Source organism: Sarcophilus harrisii, chromosome 2 (genome assembly GCF_902635505.1).
Source record: "Sarcophilus harrisii chromosome 2, mSarHar1.11, whole genome shotgun sequence".
In the NCBI taxonomy this organism is placed as follows: Eukaryota; Metazoa; Chordata; class Mammalia; order Dasyuromorphia; family Dasyuridae; genus Sarcophilus; species Sarcophilus harrisii.
In genome coordinates, this window is record NC_045427.1 from 648,702,501 (window position 1) to 648,726,321 (window position 23,821).

At 34.3% G+C, this 23,821-nt stretch overlaps 1 protein-coding gene across 2 annotated transcripts in view; it reads left to right on the forward strand.

Annotated features, from left to right (window-relative positions):
- The window catches only part of PCDH15 (protocadherin related 15), a 2,067,151-nt gene that overhangs the window by 2,026,224 nt on the left and 17,106 nt on the right, over positions 1 to 23,821 (forward strand). For both annotated transcript variants that reach the window (XM_031956966.1, XM_031956965.1), the window contains 3 exons: positions 6,330 to 6,548; positions 10,680 to 10,688; positions 11,887 to 12,054. In XM_031956966.1, coding sequence (XP_031812826.1) covers positions 6,330 to 6,548; positions 10,680 to 10,688; positions 11,887 to 12,054 — 396 coding nt within the window. The remainder of the gene's footprint in view (positions 1 to 6,329; positions 6,549 to 10,679; positions 10,689 to 11,886; positions 12,055 to 23,821) is intronic.

The following is a 23,821-nucleotide window of genomic DNA, read 5'->3' on the forward strand; positions in this document are numbered from 1 at the left end:
CTCAACTGTTGACACCTTTCTTATTCTTAGCATTCTCTTTAAATATGCTAACTATCCTATTCAGCTGTGTGCTATATGAGTATTTGGTGAGAATACCATTTCTGCTTTTATTCAGTCATTGACCAAAAAAAATATAAATATGTCTAAGCCAACCACAACGTCCTGGATCTCCCCATTAGAACTCTCCAAGTTGAGAGTAAACCATTAATTTGGATGTAGCCATTCAACTAATTCTAAATGGCCCTAACTATGCAATCACAGCTAAATAAAAGAGTGGCTAGTATGCTAAGGCTGGAGTCACAAAGACTTATTTTCCTGAGTTCAAATCTGTCTTCAGACACCTACTAGCTGGGCAAGTCATTGGACAAGTCATTTAACTCTATTTGCCTCAGTTTCCTCATCTATGACAGGAATTGGAGAAACAAACAACAAATTATTCCAGTATCTTTGACAAGAAAATCTCAAATGCCAATGTGGAACAATTGAAAAAACCGAAAATGCTGTCATTTATACCACAATTATCCATCTATTTAACAAGAAGAACAAGTGTCAAAAAGTTTAATAAAATCTATGAAAACTAAAACTACAGAATGGATTATCCTTAGATTTTTAGGGAAATGTTTTTGTCTAAGTAATAGTGGTTTTATTTCCAAGTTTCTCATTATATTTTAATTGAGTCTTCTGATTCTATCCCATGATAAAAATCAATTGAACACATCACATATGATGTGTTACTCTTTAATATTAGATATTGAAAGTTCACAGGATATTATTTTTAAAGTCTCCTGTAAGACTCAGAAAGACCTGGATCCAAGTTCTCCACCTGTCATATACCTTTGGGATCAAAGGCCCATTCTTAATTTCTTAGTGCCCCTATGCTGTCATTTAGCATTAGAAATTGCAGAGAAGTTGTCCTTTTCCATAGCAAATTTTCACAATGGAATTTTACTACAATAAAGAATACACATCTATGCACATATGTATGCATTCAGACACACAATATGGATTGTTTAAATTAACATGAATTTGCATATGTGAGCATACTCTCAAAAACTATGATTTTTTTATAGGTGCCTTTCTGCCTTTTTAGGATGAGTAATTCTCGTTCTCAGTGGGAGCCCCTTGCATTGTCAAAAAAGGGGATCATAAATTTACACACATGCATATGAATACATTTAGACATTTAAATATACTTTCTGCTAATTCTGCCACTAAATCCTCATCCAAAACTGCATTATTTCATTATAATATAGTGGATTTTCAAGGGTTTTATCAGGGCAACATATACTCTGACCTTCAAAGCTTAGAGAGTTTTGAAATCTGCCTGGTAAGGATTGTTTTCTGAAGTCAGCCTGGCTAAAATTCAGAGACCCTTTGGGAAAATGTAGAGAATTCCAAGTATGGTATCTCTTGGTCATAACACCTCAAATACCTATTGAGTCATGTAGGTTTTGCAATCCACATGACTAGAGGAAGTACACAGTCCAGTGGAAACGCTTATCCTTTGAAGTATTAAAGATTGATGTAATAAAGTGTTAAAGAAACTTGTTAATCACCCACTTGTCATATTTTGCTTCTTTTATTCTTTAAAGTCCATCATTGTTTACTGTCAGACTTGTACATTGAAACTATTCTTTAACTCATTTAATTCCAAAATGCTTCTCACATATAGTCATTTTTTAAAAAACTAACAAATATTTATAACAAACTTTACATGAAGCAGAATTATAAAATTACCTATTGAACATATTAGTTTAAGTAGATGGAATTTTAATTTATATATGATTAATAATTGCACTCATTTGAAAAATACAGTTCTCTGTGGCTCTTTTCTACTTCCACAGGATCTCTATTAGAAAGGTGGCCAGGTTGGGGTTGGGGGGATATTGTGGGTACCCCAAATTCTATTTTTTATTGTCTCTAAAGGCTAACTTAGGTTTTGGCACTCCAGGTGTGAGGTCCTGATGCAATAAACACTCACTGAGCATCGTACTAGAGGCACTGAATCAGAATAATCTTAATAGTCTTGCTATAAATACTACCAGACAACCAAAGGAAATTGTAGATAGATGGAAAGGGGACTCACTTGATCTTCTTGGATGAAGGAATAAATGTAACAGCAGAGCTGATTTTATCTTGTTTAGAAAGACAACCAGAAATATAATTTTATGGGATATTCCATGATCTCATACTGTAGGATCCATGATAAATATTTGTATATATGACAAGTGAAAAAATTTAAAACCCACCATTAAGATAAGTGTAACTTAAGCACCAAAATTTCTCACAGACAATGAGAAAGTAAGATTCTATAGAAAACTGAAAAACCTTAAAGATAAATCAGTGCTTATTTTTTCAGTCCTTGCTGATTTCATTACAAAGGTGGGACTAAGGGGACAGGATGAAAAAAAAGTTGGAATTTGTGTAAGGTTTGCTTCCTTATTTCAATTATCAAATAATCCTTTCAGCCTTACTTTATTAAAAAAAATCAAGCTTATATTTTTCTTTCATCTTCAGATAACATTGAACTCTGTAATTTTCAAAGGTTAAAAACGAAACCTCTCTGCCATCTCCCACAGCTGGTTAAGTTTTCTTGTTTCAGAATCCTCTATATGGAAGACCAAAGGACTGGAAACTACCAAAACTTGTATATTACTATAATCTTCAAGAATATACAACATTTGTGGCTATTATTCAAGGGGATATGGTGAGCTCAGAAGTAAAACAAAGAGGCAGAGGAAAAGTTAAATAGAAAATGATTGGCTACCAACATGCATGACATTTCCGTATCAGTTTTCTGTATATGATCAGACAATACATTTGGAAGCACAAAAATAAAATTCAAGCATACAAGAAAGAAAATATGACATATAGTTAAAATAATTCAGCTTTTTAAGTATCTGGGCAACTGAAACAAAGTAGGGGGAAATGGAAATATATATACAACAAACCAGCAGCAGCTATGGATATCCTAAGGAAGGCTAATAAAGGTAAATAAGTCTCCATGAGGAGACTGAGAGAGTCCAGAAGTATATTTAGCAATATTAAAGAATATATTTATCCCTTTGTCAAGCAGAAATATATAACAAACAGGTCATCAGAAAAGCATTTATTATGTGCCTACAGTAAGCCAAGTACTGTCCTGCACAGTGGGGATTCAAAGAAGGTCCAAAACAACAAGGCTCTTGAGAAGTCAGATGGTGCAGAGGATAGAGCACCGGGCTTAGAATCAGGAAGATTTTAGAGCAAATCTGGCCTCAGGCACTTGACTGACTAGCTAGCTGAGTGATCCTGGGCAAGTCTTAACTAATTATCCTCTGTTTTCTCATCTAAAAGAAGGGGACAATAATAGCACCGCCTCTCAGGACTGTTGTGAGGATTAAATAGGACTTAATTATAAACACTTAGTACAGTGACTGGCATATTTTGTTGTTGCTCAGTCATCATACCCAACCCTAAATGCCCCTGTGGACTTTGTGCCCACGGGGTTTTCTTGGCAAATATATTGGAGTGGTTTGCCATTTCTACTCCAGTGTGTGGCCATTTTACAGATGAGAAACAGTCAAATAGGGAGATAGGTAACTTGCCCAGCATCCCATAGCTAAGTAAGTCTCAAGCCAGATTTGAAATCAGAGCCTCCTGCCCGCAGGTCTGGTGCTCTATCCACTGAACCATTTAGTTGGCTTTGCCCAGCATATAGAAAGCATTACATAAATATTAGATATTATCAGTGTTTTTCATTATTATGTCGTCCTCCAGTGGGGGAGTCAACAAGCAAACAACCACGTGCATACAAGATATTTACAGGGTAAATAAATTTGAAGCGTAAAGTCAGAGAAAAGAAATGAGAGGGAAGGAGAGGGGCTGGGATTCTAGATGAGACTTGATAGAAGTATAGAGTTGGAGCTTCTCAGGACAGGCAGGCCCCCTGTATAAATCCCTAGAGCAGAGTTAAAGTGTCACATATGAAGAGCAACAGCAGGGCAGTGTCACTAGGTCAGAGAGTGTGTAGAAGGAAATAATTGTCAGAATACTGAGAAGGGAAGAAAGCCCCAGGCCATGATGGGATCTAAAATAGAAGATTTTATAGTTGCTCCTGGAGGCAGTAGGTAGCCAGTTGCAACACTGGATAGAGTGCTAGACCAGGAGTCAGGGCATCAGGAGTTGAATTGGGTCTCAGACCTTTACTAGCTATAGATCTCAAGACAAGGTACTGACCCCTATTTGCATCAGCTTCTCAAGTATGAAATGGGGATAAAAATAACAGCTCTCTCTCAGGGTTGTTAGAAGGATCTCACAAAATAATCCTTTTTAGCACATAGCTCAGGGTCCTGTACATATTAGATAATATTTATTACTCTCTCCCTTCCCTTCACTAGTAAGGAATCACTGTTTACCAACACAGGGAGAGTGAAAAGCTAGACTCATACTTTAGGAAAATCACTTCTGAAGTTGAGTGAAGGATTGGCTTGAAGACAAAAAAGCAATTAGAAAGATGTTGCCGTAGTCCAGGGGAGACACGATGAAGGCCTCCAACAGAGAGATAACTATGTGAGTAGAGAGAAGGAAATACACACAACAGATGCTGTAATGGTAAAAAATGACAAGACATCGCAACAGATTGCACATCCAAGTTAAGTGTGAGTGAGAAATACAATAGAACACCTACAATATAAACGTGGGTGACTGGAAGGAAAGTTGGTGCTCTTGACAGAAATAGACTAATTAGTCATCCAAGAGCACTGTGGGATAAAACTCACAGGAGCAAATGAATGAACACTGGAAAAGACTGCCTGTTACTTTTATGTCAAACTTCTTTTCTTGTCAATGGTAGCAAAGTTCTCACTTTAGAATTCTAAGAGCACTCTTTCAGATTATTATTTAGGAAAAATTTAAGAGCATAAAAGGGTGGAAGGAGCAGATGGAGCAAGCCAGGAACATAGAGGTGATGGTGGCACAATATTGAGAGCATTGAAGATCCAGTTCTGAACACATATTAAAAGTATTTAAAAAATACTTAGGGAAATAGTAGATATAGGAGCTGTGGGGTGGTACAGTGGATAGATCACTGGCCCTGGAGTTGAGTATTTTTTTTTTTTTTTTTTTTTTGCTAAGGCAATTGGGGTTAAGTAACTTGCCTAGGGTCACACAGCTAGAAAGTGTTAAGTGTCTGAGACCAGATTTGAATTCAGATCCTCCTGACTTCAGGGCTAGTACTCTATCCACTATACCACCTAACTTCCCCTACTATATTTTTTGAGTGGGAAGAGAATGGCAACAAATAAATCCAAATACTAATTTACTTAATCCTACCCTATTTTCTGGGGCAAAACTTGTTCTCTAGTCTAAGGTAATGGAGAGACTATTCCACCATTGCAGGTCTCTTAAAATAGCATGTCATGTTTGTTTATGCCACATAAAAAATTTTGGTCAGCTAGAATTGAGCACTTTAGGCCTGTTAGAACTAGTTTAAATGCTACAATCAGAAAGGAAAAAATCTTATGTAATGGACAGTTCTAAATCTCACGACTTCTCAGTAATAGGTGATAATATCAATGAGGGTAATTAGAGGAGAAGAAATCACATGAAGATCTCAAGATCACAAGATGATACATTTGGAACTGAAAGGGAGGCAAAAAGTCCCTGAGTTTCCCATGGTTTTCATGGGATTTGCACAATTTGCAAGTATCTGGGAAGGAATTCAGACACGGGGGCCTTGCTTACTCAAAGTCATTACACCCCACTTCTTTTCAGTGTTTGAGCTCAATGTTTGTAAGGCTCTGTTCCCTTTTGAAGAATGTGTTATCCATACTCATATCCAAACCTGAAAACATGCATCAAAATATAACGCAAATCAACCTATAAGCCTAGATAGAAGGCATCTTGTCATGTTATTATCCATGTCTACCAATTCTTAGGATCATTTGACACCATTTTTAAATCTAAATATATTAATGGTGACTCATCATTTATATCTATAAGGATATCTATATTTATATCTGCAAGGATTTTTTAAATTTTATAAATAAGGATATTTATGTCTACAAGGATATTGTATTCCACCTATCTCTTATGATATTACATCTCCATTAATTCTAGTTCTAAAAACTTTAAAAATTGTTTAGACAAAGTCTTAGCTGGCTATAGTTCATACATTCATACAATATCCCTTTTTCATTTAAAAAAAAATTGCTAAATACTCCTTAAATGTAAGACTCAATGCTGGATACAAGGAAACATATTTTTTAATGACAGTCCGCCTGTCCTCCAAATACTTACAGTCTAGAATATATGATACCCATTTTCATTTCTTTATTTTCATATTTAAGGTTCCTAGATGGGAAACTGCTGGATATTAATAAAGACTTTCAGCCATATTATGGTGAAGGAGGACGAATTTTGGAAATCCGCACCCCAGATGCAGTGGCGTTGGTTAAGAAACATGGACAGTCTTTTGGCTATACTGAAGGGGCACTGCTTGCGTTAGCCATGATTATCATCCTCTGCTGTATTCCTGCCATCTTGGTCGTGTTGGTCAGCTACAGACAGTAAGTATAAGTCAAACTATGAACATTTATGGATCTTTAAGAAATCATCAGACAATACTTCAGAGAGTCCATCAATATATTATTTGGTGGATGGCCAACCTTTCTAAAGAAAAGTGTGTTCAAGTTCTTGAACAATTAACTTATTGAATCAATTGATCAATAAACATTTCTTAAGCACTTATGATATTCTAAGCTTTGAGATAAGTAGTAAGACTTCAAAGGTAAATGTGAAATAATCCCTACCTTAAAAGCATTTTCATTCTAATGGGGAGACAACATGTAGCAGAATGAATAGATTGTTCTGCTTGATCCTAGAGGATAGAATTAAGAATAGGAGATAAAAGTTGACAACTTTAGGGTTAATATTAAGAAAGTACTTCTTGACAATTAGAGATCTTCTGAGATGAAATAAACAACTAGGGATCATTTTTACAAATCAGGAAATTGAGACCATCATTTTCTTGCTTGTCTAAAGAAACATATAGAATTGAAATTTAAATCAAGGAGTTCTGACTCTAAATCTAATACATTTTCTATTGAACTAACCTACTAAGTTTTACTTCATGTATGTTCTTCTAACAAAGATTTATTATCCCATCATTGGGCATGTCATAAAATGGATTCTAATTCAGGTAGACGATAGCTGCTAATGTCCATTCTGAAATTTTATGATCTATGCCTTTAAAGATTCCTACATTAAACTTGATTCAGGCCCAAACTTTATAATCTTCTACAACTATTGGAAATGCCTTCTTTTCTCCTCGAGGACTTCCACACAAACAGAGAGCATGGTATTAGCATCTAGGATATGTCTTGGCAAAAGATTCATAAGGTATCGTGGAAATAAAATGATCAGAGGGTTCTTACTAACAGGGAGCTTCAAGGGAAGACATAGCACAGTCTGCTGCCAAATAAGTCAGGGAATGAAGTTGAAAAGCACTGGCCCACTTAAGATGCTAAGCACAGTATCCAAAAATAGAAAGGCAATAGTCATATTGTACTGTACTCAAATCTTGCAACATCAGGAATGACATTATAACTCCCATGTGTTAATGGTCCTTGGAATATCAATATCATTCTCTGCCAAGCCCAAAATATATGAAATTAACTCTATCCCTGAGCTGCACTACTTTAAGTCTTTCAAAAGACATTCCCCACAATCACATTGGAAAGTAAGCAGTATTTTTATAGAATGCAAATATACCCCAAATACAGAAGAATCAGAGACTCAGAGATAAAGTCACTCATCTAGGATGTCACAATTAGGATTCACAGCCAAGGTGCCTACTTCCAAATCAAGATTTTCCTGATATCAAGTGGCCTCCCATGTACATGGGCTTTGAGTCAGGAAGATTTCCTTTTAAATCCTGCAAGCAATTACTTAGCTATTTTAAAAGGGTAAGTCATTTAACCTCTCTCAGCATCAGTTTACTCATCTCCAATATGTGGACAATAATAGCACCTTTCTCACAGAATTATTGTAAGAATCAAATGTGATAATATATCTGAAACCTTATGACAACCTTAAAGTATCACATAAATGTTAGCTCTTATTGTTGGCTATCGTTATCATGAGAAAGAGGCAAACTTATTTTAAACTCCTATAAAGCTGATGTAAAGTCACTCTCCTGGGTTCCTTGGCTTCTAACTGCTATAGAAAGAAATATTTAGCTAGGATCTGCAGCTTAACCTTAAATTATTCTTTGACATAAGATGTTTGAACCGATCACCAAAGAGTCCTCCTCAGGATTCTTCATTTATACATTCAGTCAATGAGTGTGTACCCATTACAGCAGGTTTATTGGTGTCAACATGGAAGAAATAGGTCCTTGATTTCTATTATTTCCACAAGTGAAAGGTGGGGAACATCATGACACATGACTCAGAAAGATGCTTCTTTTTAGTACTTTCATTCATTATCAATTAATAATGAGAAATACAAACCATAGGAATAAGTATTTATTATTGGGGGAAAGAGGGAGTGGGAGACAGTGAAAGAAGAAATCCTCCCCTCAGAAAAAGGGAAAAAAAAAGAAATCCCTCTTTTTTGCAAGAAATGTTTGTATTAATTGACAAAGTGAAAAGAGAATCTTAACGACATAAAGTAACAGAATGTGTTGAACTAGGAAGTTTTGGAGGAGCAATGTATTCATCTCTCTCTCTCTTTTTTGGCAAAAAAATTGAACACCATAATTGAGAGCTAAAAATATAAATTGATGCCAACTGGTGATGATAGTATCCAAAAACAAATTGGCAGACTATTAATAAAGTAAGGAGCCTGTGAAGTCTTTGGGATGGCAAAAGAGAAAGACAATAAATCCAAACCCTATTGTAAATCCAAACTCTATTGTTTTCACAATCATTCAAATGATGGACCTTACCCAAAGATAGAGCTCAGAAGTACCTTAGAGATTATCTAATCAACACCTTTCATTTTGTTGAAAGATAAATGGAAGCCACAGAGAGCATAAGATTCCAGGATTCTGGATTATATGTAGAGCTAAAAGGAACTTCAGACTTCATCTAGTCCATCTCATTATCATACAAGATGGATAATGGGAGTCCAGAGAGGTTGATTGAGTTACCCAAAATTATACAGTAACAGGAATAGGAAATAAACTTTATATATATAATTTCTACTATACCTTAAATTCTAGCATGACTTCCCTAAAGATAGACAACTGTTTATTGGCAGAACTAGAACTAAAACTCACATCTTTAGGTAATCCAATTCTCTGCCCCCACTAAATAAGTCTGACTTGCTAATGTTGAATATGGGAGATTTAAAACACAAAACAAATAAACAAAAAACCTCTGGAGAAACTTAGATGAAATGTTTATGACACAATATAATTATTGTAATAGTAATCTCTTTTTGAAACATATTGAAAATTTAGCACTGGATAAAGATAGAGAAAATGACTCCAAGCAAAACTAACCATGGGGATTGTCTGTTCCGTGTTGCTTGCATAAGATCAAGAAATTTTAATGACTGAAAATAAAGTTTAAAAATATAAAATTTAGCTTCAATTATAAAAGATTTTCATTAATCAATGAATTCACGAAAACCGTAGTCTTGGTAAAAGTCTAATAATGGCCAATTTACTCATAAATCCTTGAGTCGTCTCCATTGCACTCAATTTTTAAATTGCCTATTGTACATTATAAAATTTCTTTCTGTTTTTCCTTAGTCTCTGGTCTAAAGTAAAAGGTTCTGGGATGTCTCATGCTTAATAAAGTACCCTCCCCAAGGCTTCTTGGCATACCATGCAATGACCAGTGCTGAATAAAGCAAGATGTCACACTAAAAGCTCATAAAATGGAATAATTGTCTGGCTTTATATTTAAACATTTGTGTGTGTGCTCTGTGGTAGATGAATTCTTCAATGCCTTCTAGCTCAGTGATCAGCTTAACACCCAATGAATTAATTTTACTTACTGCATTTTAAAGAATAACAGTTAAACAAAATTAGTTTTTCATTGCCTACCATCCAGTGGAAAAATTCTAATAGTTAAAAATCTTACTTCAGTGCCTACACATACAGCTTGTAAATAAGCCTGGCAAGTATTGTTATTCTTTTCTATTAATAAGGGCATGTGAAATTCACTGTGTAGGACAAACCAAGAAACCAATTATGAAAAAAGATTATGAATTCATTACCCAGTAATGGCACCTTCCAGTTCAAGCTTCACCCATAATAGAATCATGTCTTGCCACACAGCTTTGCTCCTGTCTTATTCTCCAGGTCAGGTGAACCAAGAAGCCAATTAGGAAGATTAGGTCTTCTTTAATATCCTGTTCCATGATCAGAGTTCCTATCCACATACCCATGTTCTAATCCATTTTTCTCAATCAACTTAGCCTCTACTTTTGTTGGGTTTTTTTTTTAAGCTTTCCTAGATGTAGATTTGTTTTTTTTTCCTTTAAATAGCTGCTTCCAAGATTTTTAGAGCAATGAATGATATAAAAGAAAATTGATTTAAAAGTGAGGGATTTTAAGACAGGTTGATCAATATGACAAAGATGTTAAGATCTGAAGTAAAATTTGAGAGTCACATAATGAATTTCATCTATCTAATCGTTCTTTTTCTTTTCTTCTCTTCCCCCATCTTCCTTATTTCATCAAACAGATTCAAAGTGTAAGTATCCTGTTATGTTCCATGTTCCATGATGATTTATCTAATGTAAAATGAAGCTGAGATTAACATTTAATTCATACTAAATATTCACATCAGGTTCTTTGGGTGTGTGTAGGGGGGTGAGAGTGAAGGGGGGTGTTCTTCTGTGGGAGGTATGAAGGAGGGTCTGTATGGGTTGGGGAATATGTGTATGTGTGCATGGGTGTGAGAGTGTGTGAGTGTGTGGGGGTAAGTGTGTGTGCTCAAGTGTGTGGGGCAAGCATGTAGGGGGTATGGAGGATGTAAGTGTGGATGTGTGCATAAGTGTGGGTGTGGATATATATGTGTGTGGGTACATGTGGGTGTTTGTATATGGATGTGTGGGTACACATGTGGATAAGGGTGTGCATGGGGGGCTGTATGTGGGGAGGATATAAGCGCAGGTATATTCATGGGTGTTGGTGTGTGTGTGTGTGTGTGTGCATGCACACACATGTGTGTATGGGGGAAACAATGGCTTGATTATGCATGACTCACTTTCCTTTCTGAATATTTAGAGTTGATCTTTGTCTACACAGTGTCAGTTAACAGGAAATGTGAGAAACTTGTTCCTCATATTCTTTTGCCTCTGCTTTTTGGAACTTGTACATAAGTACAGAATCAATAAACAAATCAAATAAATAAACAATAGCCCCCATAGTGGGCTGTCAAATGATAAAAAAAAATACAGGATCCAAAAAATCACTTATAATTCCAAATAGGTTCAAAACCTTAATTTTAATACCATCTGAAATTTAATGAACTCATACCTTTATAGTGTTTTAATATTTCAAAACTCTTCCTCCATAGGAATGCTGTATGGTAGATACTGAAAATATCATTATTCCCATTTTATAGATGAAAAAAACTGAGAATCAAAGAGATTGAGTAACTTGCTATGAAAGTGTGAGACTGCTGAGGTTTCTGAATTCACCTGAACTCTTTTGATCCTAATACTGATCACAGGATAATTGGAGAGTTACAATAACCCAGTGGTAGTCTCTGTTCAATAAAAATAATCATGTATTTTCTCCTATGTTAATTATTCAATTTAAGGTAAATGAGACTTTCCCACCCTCAAAGTCAGATTCCCTCATATTAATATCAGTAATCAATGTTGGACTATTCTTATTTATGTGATTTCTGAAAAAAAATTAAAAATATCTTTAATTTCCCAAAGACGACAAGAAGAATGCACCAAGACAGCTAAGATGCAGGCCTTGGCGGCACCCAAGCCAGCAGCCCCAGCACCACCAGCACCAGCAGCAGCAGCAGCGCCTCCCCCCCCACCACCACCACCTCCCCCAGGGGGTCCCCATCTCTACGAGGAGTTGGGTGGAAGTGCAATGTAAGTATTGTTTGCCTCCCTAAGGGAAGCAACTTTGACATTTTTATTTTTTATAAACTGAGGGTAGACATCTAATTTCACTAAAGTAGACACTATCATGAAGATAGTAGAGAAACTTGAGACAAACCAGAACAACAACAAAAAGACTTCCCAGAGGGTGTCTTTCCCCAAATTTTTTTTTTTATTTTTAAAAGGTAAAACACCATTCAGTTGTATGAGAGGATTGATGAAACTAAATGAATTTGACCTAATTAAAGACCATAATTAATTAAACTCAAAAGAACCAGGTTAATAGTGAAAAATTTGAACGAATTCAATTCAGCAAGCATTTAGTAAATTCCTTCCAGGAACAAGGCATTAAGTAAAATATAGAAAAAATCTCCAGCCTGAACTATTTTATTATACATATATTCAAATCCTCTGATCTGCATCCAGTAACAAGATCACAGAGCCATTTTGAGTGTATTTGGTATATATTATACCTAGAGTGTGATTCCAAGTAGATAGTGGAAAAGATCTCAACCATACAAAATTCAAGATGATTTAAATAACTCAGGAGTGAATTAAAAGACATAATATTTCTCAATACTTTTTTTTAGGTTATAGAAAAAAGAACATCTAAAATATAAATGAGAGAAAGGGCTCATGGGCTGGTGATAGGAAAGTGGTTTCAAATAGTTTTTGTTATTGCCTTAGAAAAAGCTTAGTTTTAAGCATGTACTACTTGAAAGTGTTGTGTATGGATAAATCACCAATTTTAAAGTGATACATGAGTATGAAAGATTTTGCATCTCTTAATTGAAAAATAATAATGCTTCCTTACATTCTGCCCACTTTAAAAGCTTTCTTACCCTTAGGAAATCACTCAATAGTTCTCTCTTACTATATAGGAAAGATAGCACCCTAGTGACTTAAAGAACTCATGAAATATAAAATATGAATCACAAATTTAGAAAGTTCTTTATTAACTGGAACACTGTAGTAATGGAAGGGGAAAAATAAGATATATTGTTTTCCTAGACAAAATACACATTTATTAGCTTGGAGAAGACAAACCACATAGATAGACATTTCACCTTGGGATGTGGCAATCATGAATAATTGTAAATACACATTTTAATTATATGGATATGATACATCTCATGTACCATTTCAAAAATATTTTCTAAAAGAAATAGGTGGACAACACTTAGTTGGAATTTATGATTATTTTCCCTGTAATTGCAGGACTTTTAAAGTCTTACTTGAAAGCATTGACAAATACAGGAATTGATTCAAAATAATTTGAATTTCACTTAATTCTCTTCCTCATATCCAACTGAGAAAATTTGTCATCTAGTTGAAAATAGTTATCTTTAAGTTTAAATGTAGACATGTATAAGTTAAAATATCACTTCCATTCAACCATCTTTCCCCAAACGATGCTTCAGATAGCAAATAATAAGATCTGGAAAACCAATATTTTGGTTGTGTCAATTTACATTTATTATCAATAATTGAACCATAGGTATTGGGGAGTAAGAGGGAGATGGAATAGGACAGTTGGGTTTGTAGTTTAAATATTCTAGAGAACAATATTAATGTGAGAATTTGAATGTTTTGACAAAGAAAATTTTTAAAAACTAAGTTCTCTGGTTAAGTAATTTGGTTTTGAATTAATCAATCCAAATTTTTAAATTGGAAATTAGTGAGTATTTTTAGATTATAGGACAGCTGGCCTCATTTGAATGATGAACTATATATAGGAAAATAATAAAGTAATACAAATCAAGCTTCAGAGAATGATATTAACAGATATTAAGTAGTAGCTTCATGTGGAATCAGTTATTAATTTAGCATATGTATTTTAATATTGCTTTATGTTTTTATAAGATATCTCATTTAGGCAACTGAATCTTCTTTATAATAACATCAAACAGAACCTGTCTTAGCCAAATTTTCTTTTTAGAGGCATAGGAACAATGCTTAAGAATGACATGAACAATTATCTATTTTGTAATTTAATTGATCTACATATTACAGGAGAATTTTGACCTAAAATAATCATTAAAACACTAAATATAATCAACTTTATTAAGAAATCTAAAAGCAACATGATTTTCTCTTACCATTCATTAAGAACATTTTTATGTCTAAATATTGTACAAAAACATAATTCCATTTACTGTACATGTCATCTCTTCAAAGTGAAATCATTGAATTATTTTAATTTCTATCTCATTTTGTTACTTTTAAAATATTTTGTGTCCCATGATTTCTATTCTCTCTTTGTCTCACCTTTGGATTCATAGGCATCAGTAAGTAAATAAAATTCTACTTCTTTGACAATTCTAGAGAACAGATGTTGTAGAGAAGATTAAATCCTGCCTCAAACTTCAATTTGTTTCCTTTTTTTTTGCTGTAAAGACATTTACTTTCAAATGAATCCATGGACCTACTTTATATTTTCCCTTTGATTGATTCTTCTTCTTTGACAGCATGTTATAAGGAAAAGAGAAATATCAACTTTTAAGAGTTTACACCAACTTTTCTAGTAATCAGACACGTGTGCATCAGGGTGACAAACCATTCTTCATGGTTTAGGCATGTTGGCAGTTTCTATAACTTGAAAGATGGCACATGGTATCTCTAGCATATTGAAGATAAATATATTCTAAAAATAAATATAAGACTAGTAAACAATTCCTAGAATAGCGACCAGGTTCACAAAGAAATAATTACCATGAAGGGTCAAAAAGAAGGAAGCTTCATTTTAGTTTATTTTTTTTTTCCTGAATCATCTAAGATAAAGGAAAAGAACCTGAATTGGCGGCCCAAATTATCTAAAATAACTGTCTAGCTTTTCTGAACTCACCAGGTTATTGATCATCTTCCTCTTCTCTATAATAGTGTTTTAGTCTTCAATAGTTAAGTAGTAAGGATTCTCACATTGCTACTCATAACTCCTTCCAGGTATTGATTTAATATTTTTACATATCTGATGACTTCTTCAGCTTTAGGCTTATTCTTTTACTGTTTTTTTTTTTTTTTTTTTACTTCATCTACCATAGTATCATTTCTGGTTTATTTCCAAGTGTCTTCTTTTTATTTCTTTCTGGCATGTTTGTTTCTACTGTATAGATAACTCCAGAGTAGAAAATCTATTTTTTAAAGCAGGAAAATTTTTTTCAAAAAATAATTCATACCCAATGAAGCCTTGTGGATTGTAGATCATTCTGTATACATTAAATATCTCAATTAATCCTTAGCACAACTCTGAGAACAAGTTAGTATAAGTACTAGTATTACCAATCTATAGATGAGGAAACTAAAGCTCAGATAGGTTATACCATTTGCTTATGATCTTGTAGCTATTAAAGTCCACACACAAGTTTCAAAATTAGGCTCTCTGACTTCAAATTCTACATTTCTGTGTATTCTAAAGTCTACATATTAACAAATTTCTAAAACACCAAAATGATTGATTTAGACTTGTGGAGACCTTAGAGTTCATCATCAATAACTTTGGAGGTGAGGAAACTATGCCCCACAGAAAGGAAGTGATTTGCCCAAAGTCCCACAGTAGAAAATAACAGAACTAGCAATTGTACTACAAATCTAATGTTTTGTTCACAGCACAATGCTAACTCCCTACGCTAATTGTTTTGAGTGTTTCCTCAAGTGCTGATGTCAATGACCTTGAATTAAAACATGACATATATTCCCTTCCTCCCCTCATTATGGCACTTATCTAGTTACTCCTTCAATTTTAAGTCATACCCTTACTCTATCACTTACTACTCATGTGATCTTAAGTTCTTTGACTTTCTGGATTTCATTTTTGTCATCTGAAAAATTAAAGGATTGGAATAAATGACCTCAAAGTGCCCTCCTTCTTCTAAACCAATGATCCTCTAATCATCATGTTCTTAGTCTTGAAACTGGTTCGTCACATAAGATTACACTATCCTTCATACTGTCCAATACTACATTAAAACAATCAGTGGCTGGATGGTTGATAACAGAACCAGAAAGAAAACACCAATAACTTTAAATAGCAGTGCTAATGAGAATAGTGATTCTGAACACAAGCGGCCCTAATTAAAATGAATGAGAGGTTTTCTGCTTCCCATCTGGCTAAATACATCATTTCCTTTTACTGTCATTTGGAAAACCCAAAGTGCAAAGTTACAGAATTCTGGACTTTTGCTTATTTCTTTTTTAATTGAAAATGTTGAGCAAATTTTCATGATATTTCAAAAAAATAGTTTTTTAAAGATAAGAGAGATTATAATATCTAGCATTTTGAAACGGAAGATCCTAAGATCAAGAAAGGCAAAATCATACAGTCATATGCCTTAATTTTCAGCCAAGGGATTAAATACATCTATTCATTTTTCTAACTCTGTATGAGAAAGTTCCATTCAATAACCACAAGAATAGATACCTTTCATTTCAAAAAGCAATCTGGAAAAAAGAGAAATATGTGCAAATGTACTGGTCTCACTTATGGACTTTGTATGAGGAATCTTGACCTATATTTGTAATACAAGATTATTCTTCTAAGTAATATTGATTATATTCAATCCAAAATAACATTGGATGGAATCCTTGTGGGCAGAGTACTATTGAGAGATGACACATAACCTGTGTGCACTGCTTATATGTTGATGCTTATTGCTAGAATTTTTTGACACAGAATTCATAGACAATAAGTATATATTTATACAAGCCAAATACTATTATCAGTCTTTATGAAGAGTATATTTTAAAGACTGATTCAAATATCATTTAAGGAGCTGTAAATAAACACTTTAAAATGAAGTCAGGGTATACAATGGAATGAACTCTATGCCTTTTGTGACAGAGCTTAGGTCAATTCCCAGTTTCACCAATTACTGCCCATGTCACTGTGGATAAGTCACTTCAGTTCTTTGAGCCTCTGTTTTCTCATTTGCAAAATCAATAAATTGACTGAATATATTCTAAGATCCTATCAAGCTTCAAATTTGTGATCCTATATTAGCATATACCTATTTTCTTAATACGTGGTTCTTTTATTGCTTTTAAATGTTGGGACAGAAATATTCTAATAAGATCCCATGATCTTGTTCTCTAATATCAAGATGTTATCTAAATACCAAATATTGACCCAGAAAAGGGATGTATTTCTCTCCTAGTAAGAATTATTGCAAAGAGGCTGGGGCTGATTCATGCACTTTTTCTTAAGGAATACCCTCATGTGTATGTTCAGTAAGTCCATAGAAAAGAGAACATTATATAAGAAAATAGTACCCACTCCCTTCCCACTCACCACAGCTTCCCTCTTCCTTGCACAAATTTTCCTTCCTCTCTTCTGCTATCTCAGCCTTTGAAACACAATTTATTGAATTGTGAGAACAACACAATCTAGAAACATGAAAGCATCTGCTAGATTGTCCAAAGTTTGTTGGGCTGGGTTTTTTTTTTTTTTTTTTTTTCGGTTGTTTGGTTTTTAAGGTGTATGGAGAAACAGATTTTTATAAATCAGAATTGCTCATGCTGCTTGAAGATTATTAAATCCCTGTTTCCTCCCCTCTTTCAGAAAATAAATGAAAGTAAATGTCTTGCTTTGGTGGTACCCTTAGTCAATGTGGCCTTTTCTAGTCAGAAGCATTAGTAGTGTGCCTCTTAAAAGCAGCTTTCTCATGAAATCTATATCCCAAACTGTTTCCTTACATGTGATTATCTTCTTTTCTTTCAAGTCTTTTCCTTCTGTACCATTTCCAACAAAGCAGGGGAAATAAATCAGTCTTAGAAGAAGGAGACCGTCAGAGAGTAATAAGCCACATGGCTTCCCGTGCAATTGAGGCACACAAGCAGGCTCGGAAAACTGGATCACTCAGGAATAACCTACCCAAGTCTGCAAGTAACATCACACTTTTATCTGATGAGAACCCCTTAACAACCCACAATCCTTTATATGTGGAAGGGGGAGGTCCAAGTTCCACAAGCCCTGGATTTCCATGGAGGAGAACAGGTTTGCTAGACAAGTTCTCCCCCAGAAGGCTAGCCAAGAAAGGTTGTCGGAAATACTCAGCAGAAGGCGCTCATCGGGCATGGACTCTACCAACCAGCTTCACTCGGAGGCAGATGTATGAGGTTCTGAATAGGCCAGTCATTATGGATCCTATCCAGTGGGAAAATGAACGCCTCCAAGCAGAGGCTAAAATAAGTGGAGACCAGTCCAATATGGTGGGTGCTAGCCTTTGCCCATTCCAAACTGAAGAGAAAAAGTTGATAGTGACAGAGAAAACCAGGCAATTTAAAGGGCCAACTTTTCAGGAAATGAATCATGGGAAGTACCATGATGGAAGAGCAACCTTGTCCGCAGCCCAAAATAAGCCACTAGAGCTCTCTACTGAACACTTGCTTTCTTCTCCCTGGTGCCAGGTCTCTTCTTTTTCCACTTTGCCACCTGTTCCACGTGCACTTGAACTTGACACTGTACCTCCAATCATCGTTTCCCATGCCGATGCTCCTCTCCCATCTTCTTCGCTGACTCAAAAGCCAACCCCTTCTCCTTCTTTTTGGATATCAAAACCCAATCCTCAACACTATTTGTTCCCTAAGACAAGGGAGAAAATGATTGAAAATATCCCAGATCCACCAAACACTCCCCCGCCTTTTCCTCCTCCTCCCCTCCCACCACCACCACCACTTCCACCTCCTGCTTCACCCACTCTCTCATGCTCCCTGGCCAGCCCAGCTATTTCTCATCACTCCAGACTCTCTCCTGCCATGGAAATGGACTCTTTGGGTAGGCAGCTATCCCCAGACCCAAGCCCAGGCCCTCGAAGGGAACTGAAAGGCATTCTCAAAAATATCCCTAACCTAGCAGCCATTGAGAAGTCAGTAGCAAACATGTACAGTCACATAGGCCAAAAACCCCTACCACCTCCACAGAGTTCCAAGCTCAAACCAGTCCCCACCCCTCAGCCACCCAATATGGGAACCAGAGCTGAGCAAATGCAGCAGAACTCTGACTATGTTGCCGAAGAACTTGAGAATCAAATTTTCTTTCAATCTACAGCACTCTGATGCTATTTTTCTACCATTTGTTGTTATCTTCTTTGACTCTGTTGTTGACAATCACATTGGACTCACGAGAGCAACTTTGGACATCAAAGATAACTAGACTGTTGCCCCTTCTCAAAGACTGATCCCAGTTCTCTGTTTGATTCTCCCTATCAACCTTAAAGAACTTTTGGTTAACATCACTACCGCAAACTCTGTATTGTTTCTTCACTTTGTACTGTTTATCTATAAAGGGGAACATTCTCTGTTCTAGATTTTATTGTAAAATGAGAAGTCTTCTCGAGCTGTCCACACCCATCACATACATAGAGACAAATTATATGTCTCCATTGCCCAGAGGTCTTGCTTTTCAAAGTCCTAAATCAGTGTCATAGTTATATATAAACATATATGCTTTTTTGGTTCCCATTTTGCCACCTGGGGGCTTCACACATGGAGCTAACTGTAGTTCTTTTTGTTTAAGAGAAAGATTTTATAATGTTTTCTTCTATGCATGTGCATCTGGAAAGAAATCTTATTTTCAGAGTAGTATGATTTGTTCTATATTCAATTGCAAAAAAGAAGAATTCTTAACCTATTTGGAAGAAAAGCTTATGTTTTTAGTATAATGTTATATGCTCTCAAAATGGAAAGGATAATAAGAGTGATAACTACAAAGGGAGCCAGAGTTATTATCTCATGGAATCTGCTGTTTCTATAAGAGATCATTCTTTACTGTGGTTTAGCGGCATCTTCCAAATGTGCTTCGAATTTTGAGTAGAATGTCCTTCCTCTCGTATGTTTTTCCTCATCTTTCGCTTTCTTGATATACTTTTTTTCACTTAAAAAATGAAAACACGTCTTCAGTTGTTGCCTTTTTAGACAGTTGATTATTTTAGCAGATGTTTAACATGTGTTGTGATTTTGCTTGTTCACACTATTCGAGCTTCTTCTTAATTAATATTTCATGCTAAGATTTCCCATCAAAGAGAATATTTGCTTACCTTCAGTTCCAATAAAGAAATTCGAGTCAGTGTTATCAAGAGAAGGTTTATAAGTGTCCATAAAGATTTATGTAGTGTGAATTTAGTTACTGCTGATTTCATTAATCTAAATTATAAGTCCTCACATTAAGCATGTCAGTTATATTAAATTAGCTTGTCCTCTAAAATGAACAGTACATTAGGGGGAAGAAAATCTGAGGTGCTTAAGTCTGGCTCAATCAGATTCATTGTATAAATATGGATCTAACCCGATTTTAAACAATAACATTTAAAATGAGGTGCTGAAAATGTATGTGGTCATAGAATTTTAGAACTGGGAGTCTCTGAGTTCCAATCCCTTCATTTTACAAATAAGGAAACTGAGGCCCTGAGACATACTAAGAGACTTAATGAAAGAAATATAAGTAATTAAGCCAGGGAGTCAGTTCTAACTCAGGGTTTCTGACTAATTACAGTGTTCTTTCCACATGCATCAGACTTCTCTTTCTCTCATGGTGTTCTAATTTTTATGTCAATTTTAAGAACTATGTGCAATACAATTGAAAATTTTCTCGATTTTTCTTTGTTTACCCAAAGCCTTTACGTTGCCATATTTAAGGAAATGACTTAAAACTATTTTCATACAATGCTTTTTGCCCCTCTATTCAAACAATGAAAAACATCGATATTATAATTAAAAATGTTTGGAGGAAGTGTATGTCTTCCATTTTAGCCCCTAAATTTACAAATGAACCCAGTTCTTTTTAGACATTTGGAATTTTCTTTTTCTCATGATATTTTTTTTTTCTTTTATGGGCCTAGATTTTAAGCCAAATAGATAAACATAAATCAAATTCTTACTTACAGATGTTTGTCAAATGTAAGATTCCCAAATATACATCTCCATTCTAATTTATTTCAATTCAATAAGAATTTCTTAAAAGTCATTTACAATTATATTCAAGATAGTCTGTTAGTTGCTGAGGATTCAAAAATAAAAGAAAATGGTGTTCCTGCCTTCAAGCTATTTTTATTTTAAATAGTAGTAGGGTTACAAGATATAAAAAGATAACTACTTACTTGATCACTTGAGATAGATAGTATGGAGTAGAGGGGGTATAGGGAGACTTTCTATAGATAGCCTACCAGAGTCCTGCAGAAAATTAAAAATTCTGAAATCAGTAGGTGAGGAAGAAATGAGGGATGATCCAGAAAAGGGCAAGGGGAAAAGGTGTGCTGGGCATCGTTTAATAACACATCTCCAAAATACAAGGCACACTTTTAATTTTAACAGACAATTTTAATATTTTCACCATCATTTTCTTAAGTCTAGGCAATCATTAAAACAATAAATCAGGCCCTGATTTGCAGCATCTGATTTCCAAGGTGTAAACACTGACCTGACAAAATTTAACAATTTGCTCTTGAGAGTAAGTACAAATTGGCTTCAACATTCCCCTAAATGGAGACCACTTTATTGAAAGGATAAGAGACATTATTTAGAATTTAGCAAAGTATTTTGCTTACAGACCATAATTACTATTTGCCGAAAAATAGATGAAAAAAAAAAACAACTCTCTTCTAAAAGTTCTTTTAACTGCTTATTCATTCAGTTACTTCTTTATGAAACATATACCATGTGCATCTTCCACCACATATGCCATTTTTTAATAAAAAGAAAGTTTCTGATTATGAACTTAACCACCATCAACAAATACAAATTCACCAATAAGAGAAAAAAAGAGGATTGTATGTGAAATTGTGAACTCTCTTTGTAAGTCATTTTTGAAGCACATATGAAATTTTAAAAGTTAATAATAAAATTGTCCAGTGTCTTTTTATGCCCTCTTCTACACTTCTTTTTACTGTCTCCTGTGTATTTTTGCATTATTTTTAGCTTCTTTTATTGCTTTTTTTTTTTTTACATCTTTCTCACTTCCCAATGATTCACTCTCATCCTCAGAGTTCCTGTGTAACAAAGTATAGCTCAACAAATCAAATCAACACTTTATCTGAAAATTGATATCTCATTCTCTACTTCAATTCTATCTCCTATCTTCCTGGAAATATGAGGGATATGTCTGAACCAAAGTATTCACTGCATTAATCAGAGTTCTTCAGTTATTGAAATTGTATTCCTTTATATTATTGTGGTCATCAGCTAAATTATCCTCCTAGTTTTGTTTATATTACTTGATAACAAATTCATATGTCTTCTCAAATTTCTCATGCTATTTCCAATTCTTGAAGGTCAATTAACCAGATTTCCAAGTTAATGAGATGATAATGTGACAATCTGGACAGACTTACAAATATTTCTATTGACGGTCTTCCACAAAATATTTTTAGTCAAAACCTTCAGGCAAAATTTTGGAATTTTAAACTGCTTTTTTTGTTTGTTTTGTTTTTCCCTCTCTCTCTTTCAATGAGAAATTTCAGTTGGCAGTTTTGTTGCCAGCTTTTCATATGCATGATAATTTTTGCTCTTTGGAAGATTCATATAAAGTACATGATCATACTTGTATAATCCTTTGAAGAAAAAGCATCTGAATTTTCCCAAGCTGCAATGGTATTCTTTTGACAATGAAATCATTTGACCTTCCATTAGTTTTTTTTAATATAACATTTTATATTAAATCCAAGCAAGCACTATGTGAAATAAAAATAATCTTCTTTTAACTTTGTAGTCTGTCTCAAATCACAATATTGTCATTTTTCATGTAGTTCATGAGTTTGTAGCTCATGAATAACATCCATAAACCATATACATATTTCTTTTATCATTTCTTTCTCTATCCACTGTCTTTTAAAAAACTTTTATAGTTGGTGTTTACAGAGCAAATGAATAAATGAACGAAATGAAAACTTTTTTTATGCTGGAAGACTGGAGAATCATATGGCCCTGCATATTCGATCTATGCCAATATATTTTTGTTAACCAATTTTTAAATTTTAAGAATCGATATTTCATCACCAAAAGTCTACATTATCCATTTCATCATTGTATTAGTTCACTTCATATATTAGATCAGTACATATGTATTTTACCAGAACAACTTTTGCGAAATGAATCCTTTGATAAAGTAAAAAAAAAAAAAAAGGCTTTATATTCATTTTAATTTTTTAAAATTACTTCATACTGATGTAATCCTTAGTAAATTTCAGGGTTGTGTTCTGATGATTTTGTATAGACCCCCAAAATGAATTATTATTAATGGATATGGTACAAAATAAATGATTTGCAAACAATAAGAGAGACTAAATCAAAAATGACTATAATGTAATTCAGGATTTTTATGGAAGCTTCAGCTGAATGTGAATAAAATCATTTGGAAAATACCTAAACCATTCAAAAACTTTCTCCTCTTTCTACTTCACATTTGTTTCAGCTGGATTCAGCTTTTTATTTCTTGGAGAAAAGACACAAAAGGGTACATTAAAAAACCAAATAATGTACACGTACTGAAGATATGTTTCTGTATATATTTAATTGTTCATGAAAATGATTACCAATAAGAGATGATTGTGTAACAATTTTTTTTCAAAATTAAATAGCCTGATTTGGCTTTCTATTTCAGCAAACAAACCTGATGAAGTTTTTTTTTTTTTCCAGTTTGTTTGTTTTTAACTGCTTTATGGAGGCACAATTATTCCCCTCACAAACCTTTTGGGAAGGGAGTGGGGCTCTTATCTAAAAGAGACAAATGGATTATATGGAGACAGTATCTATATTGCTGAAGTATTTAAAG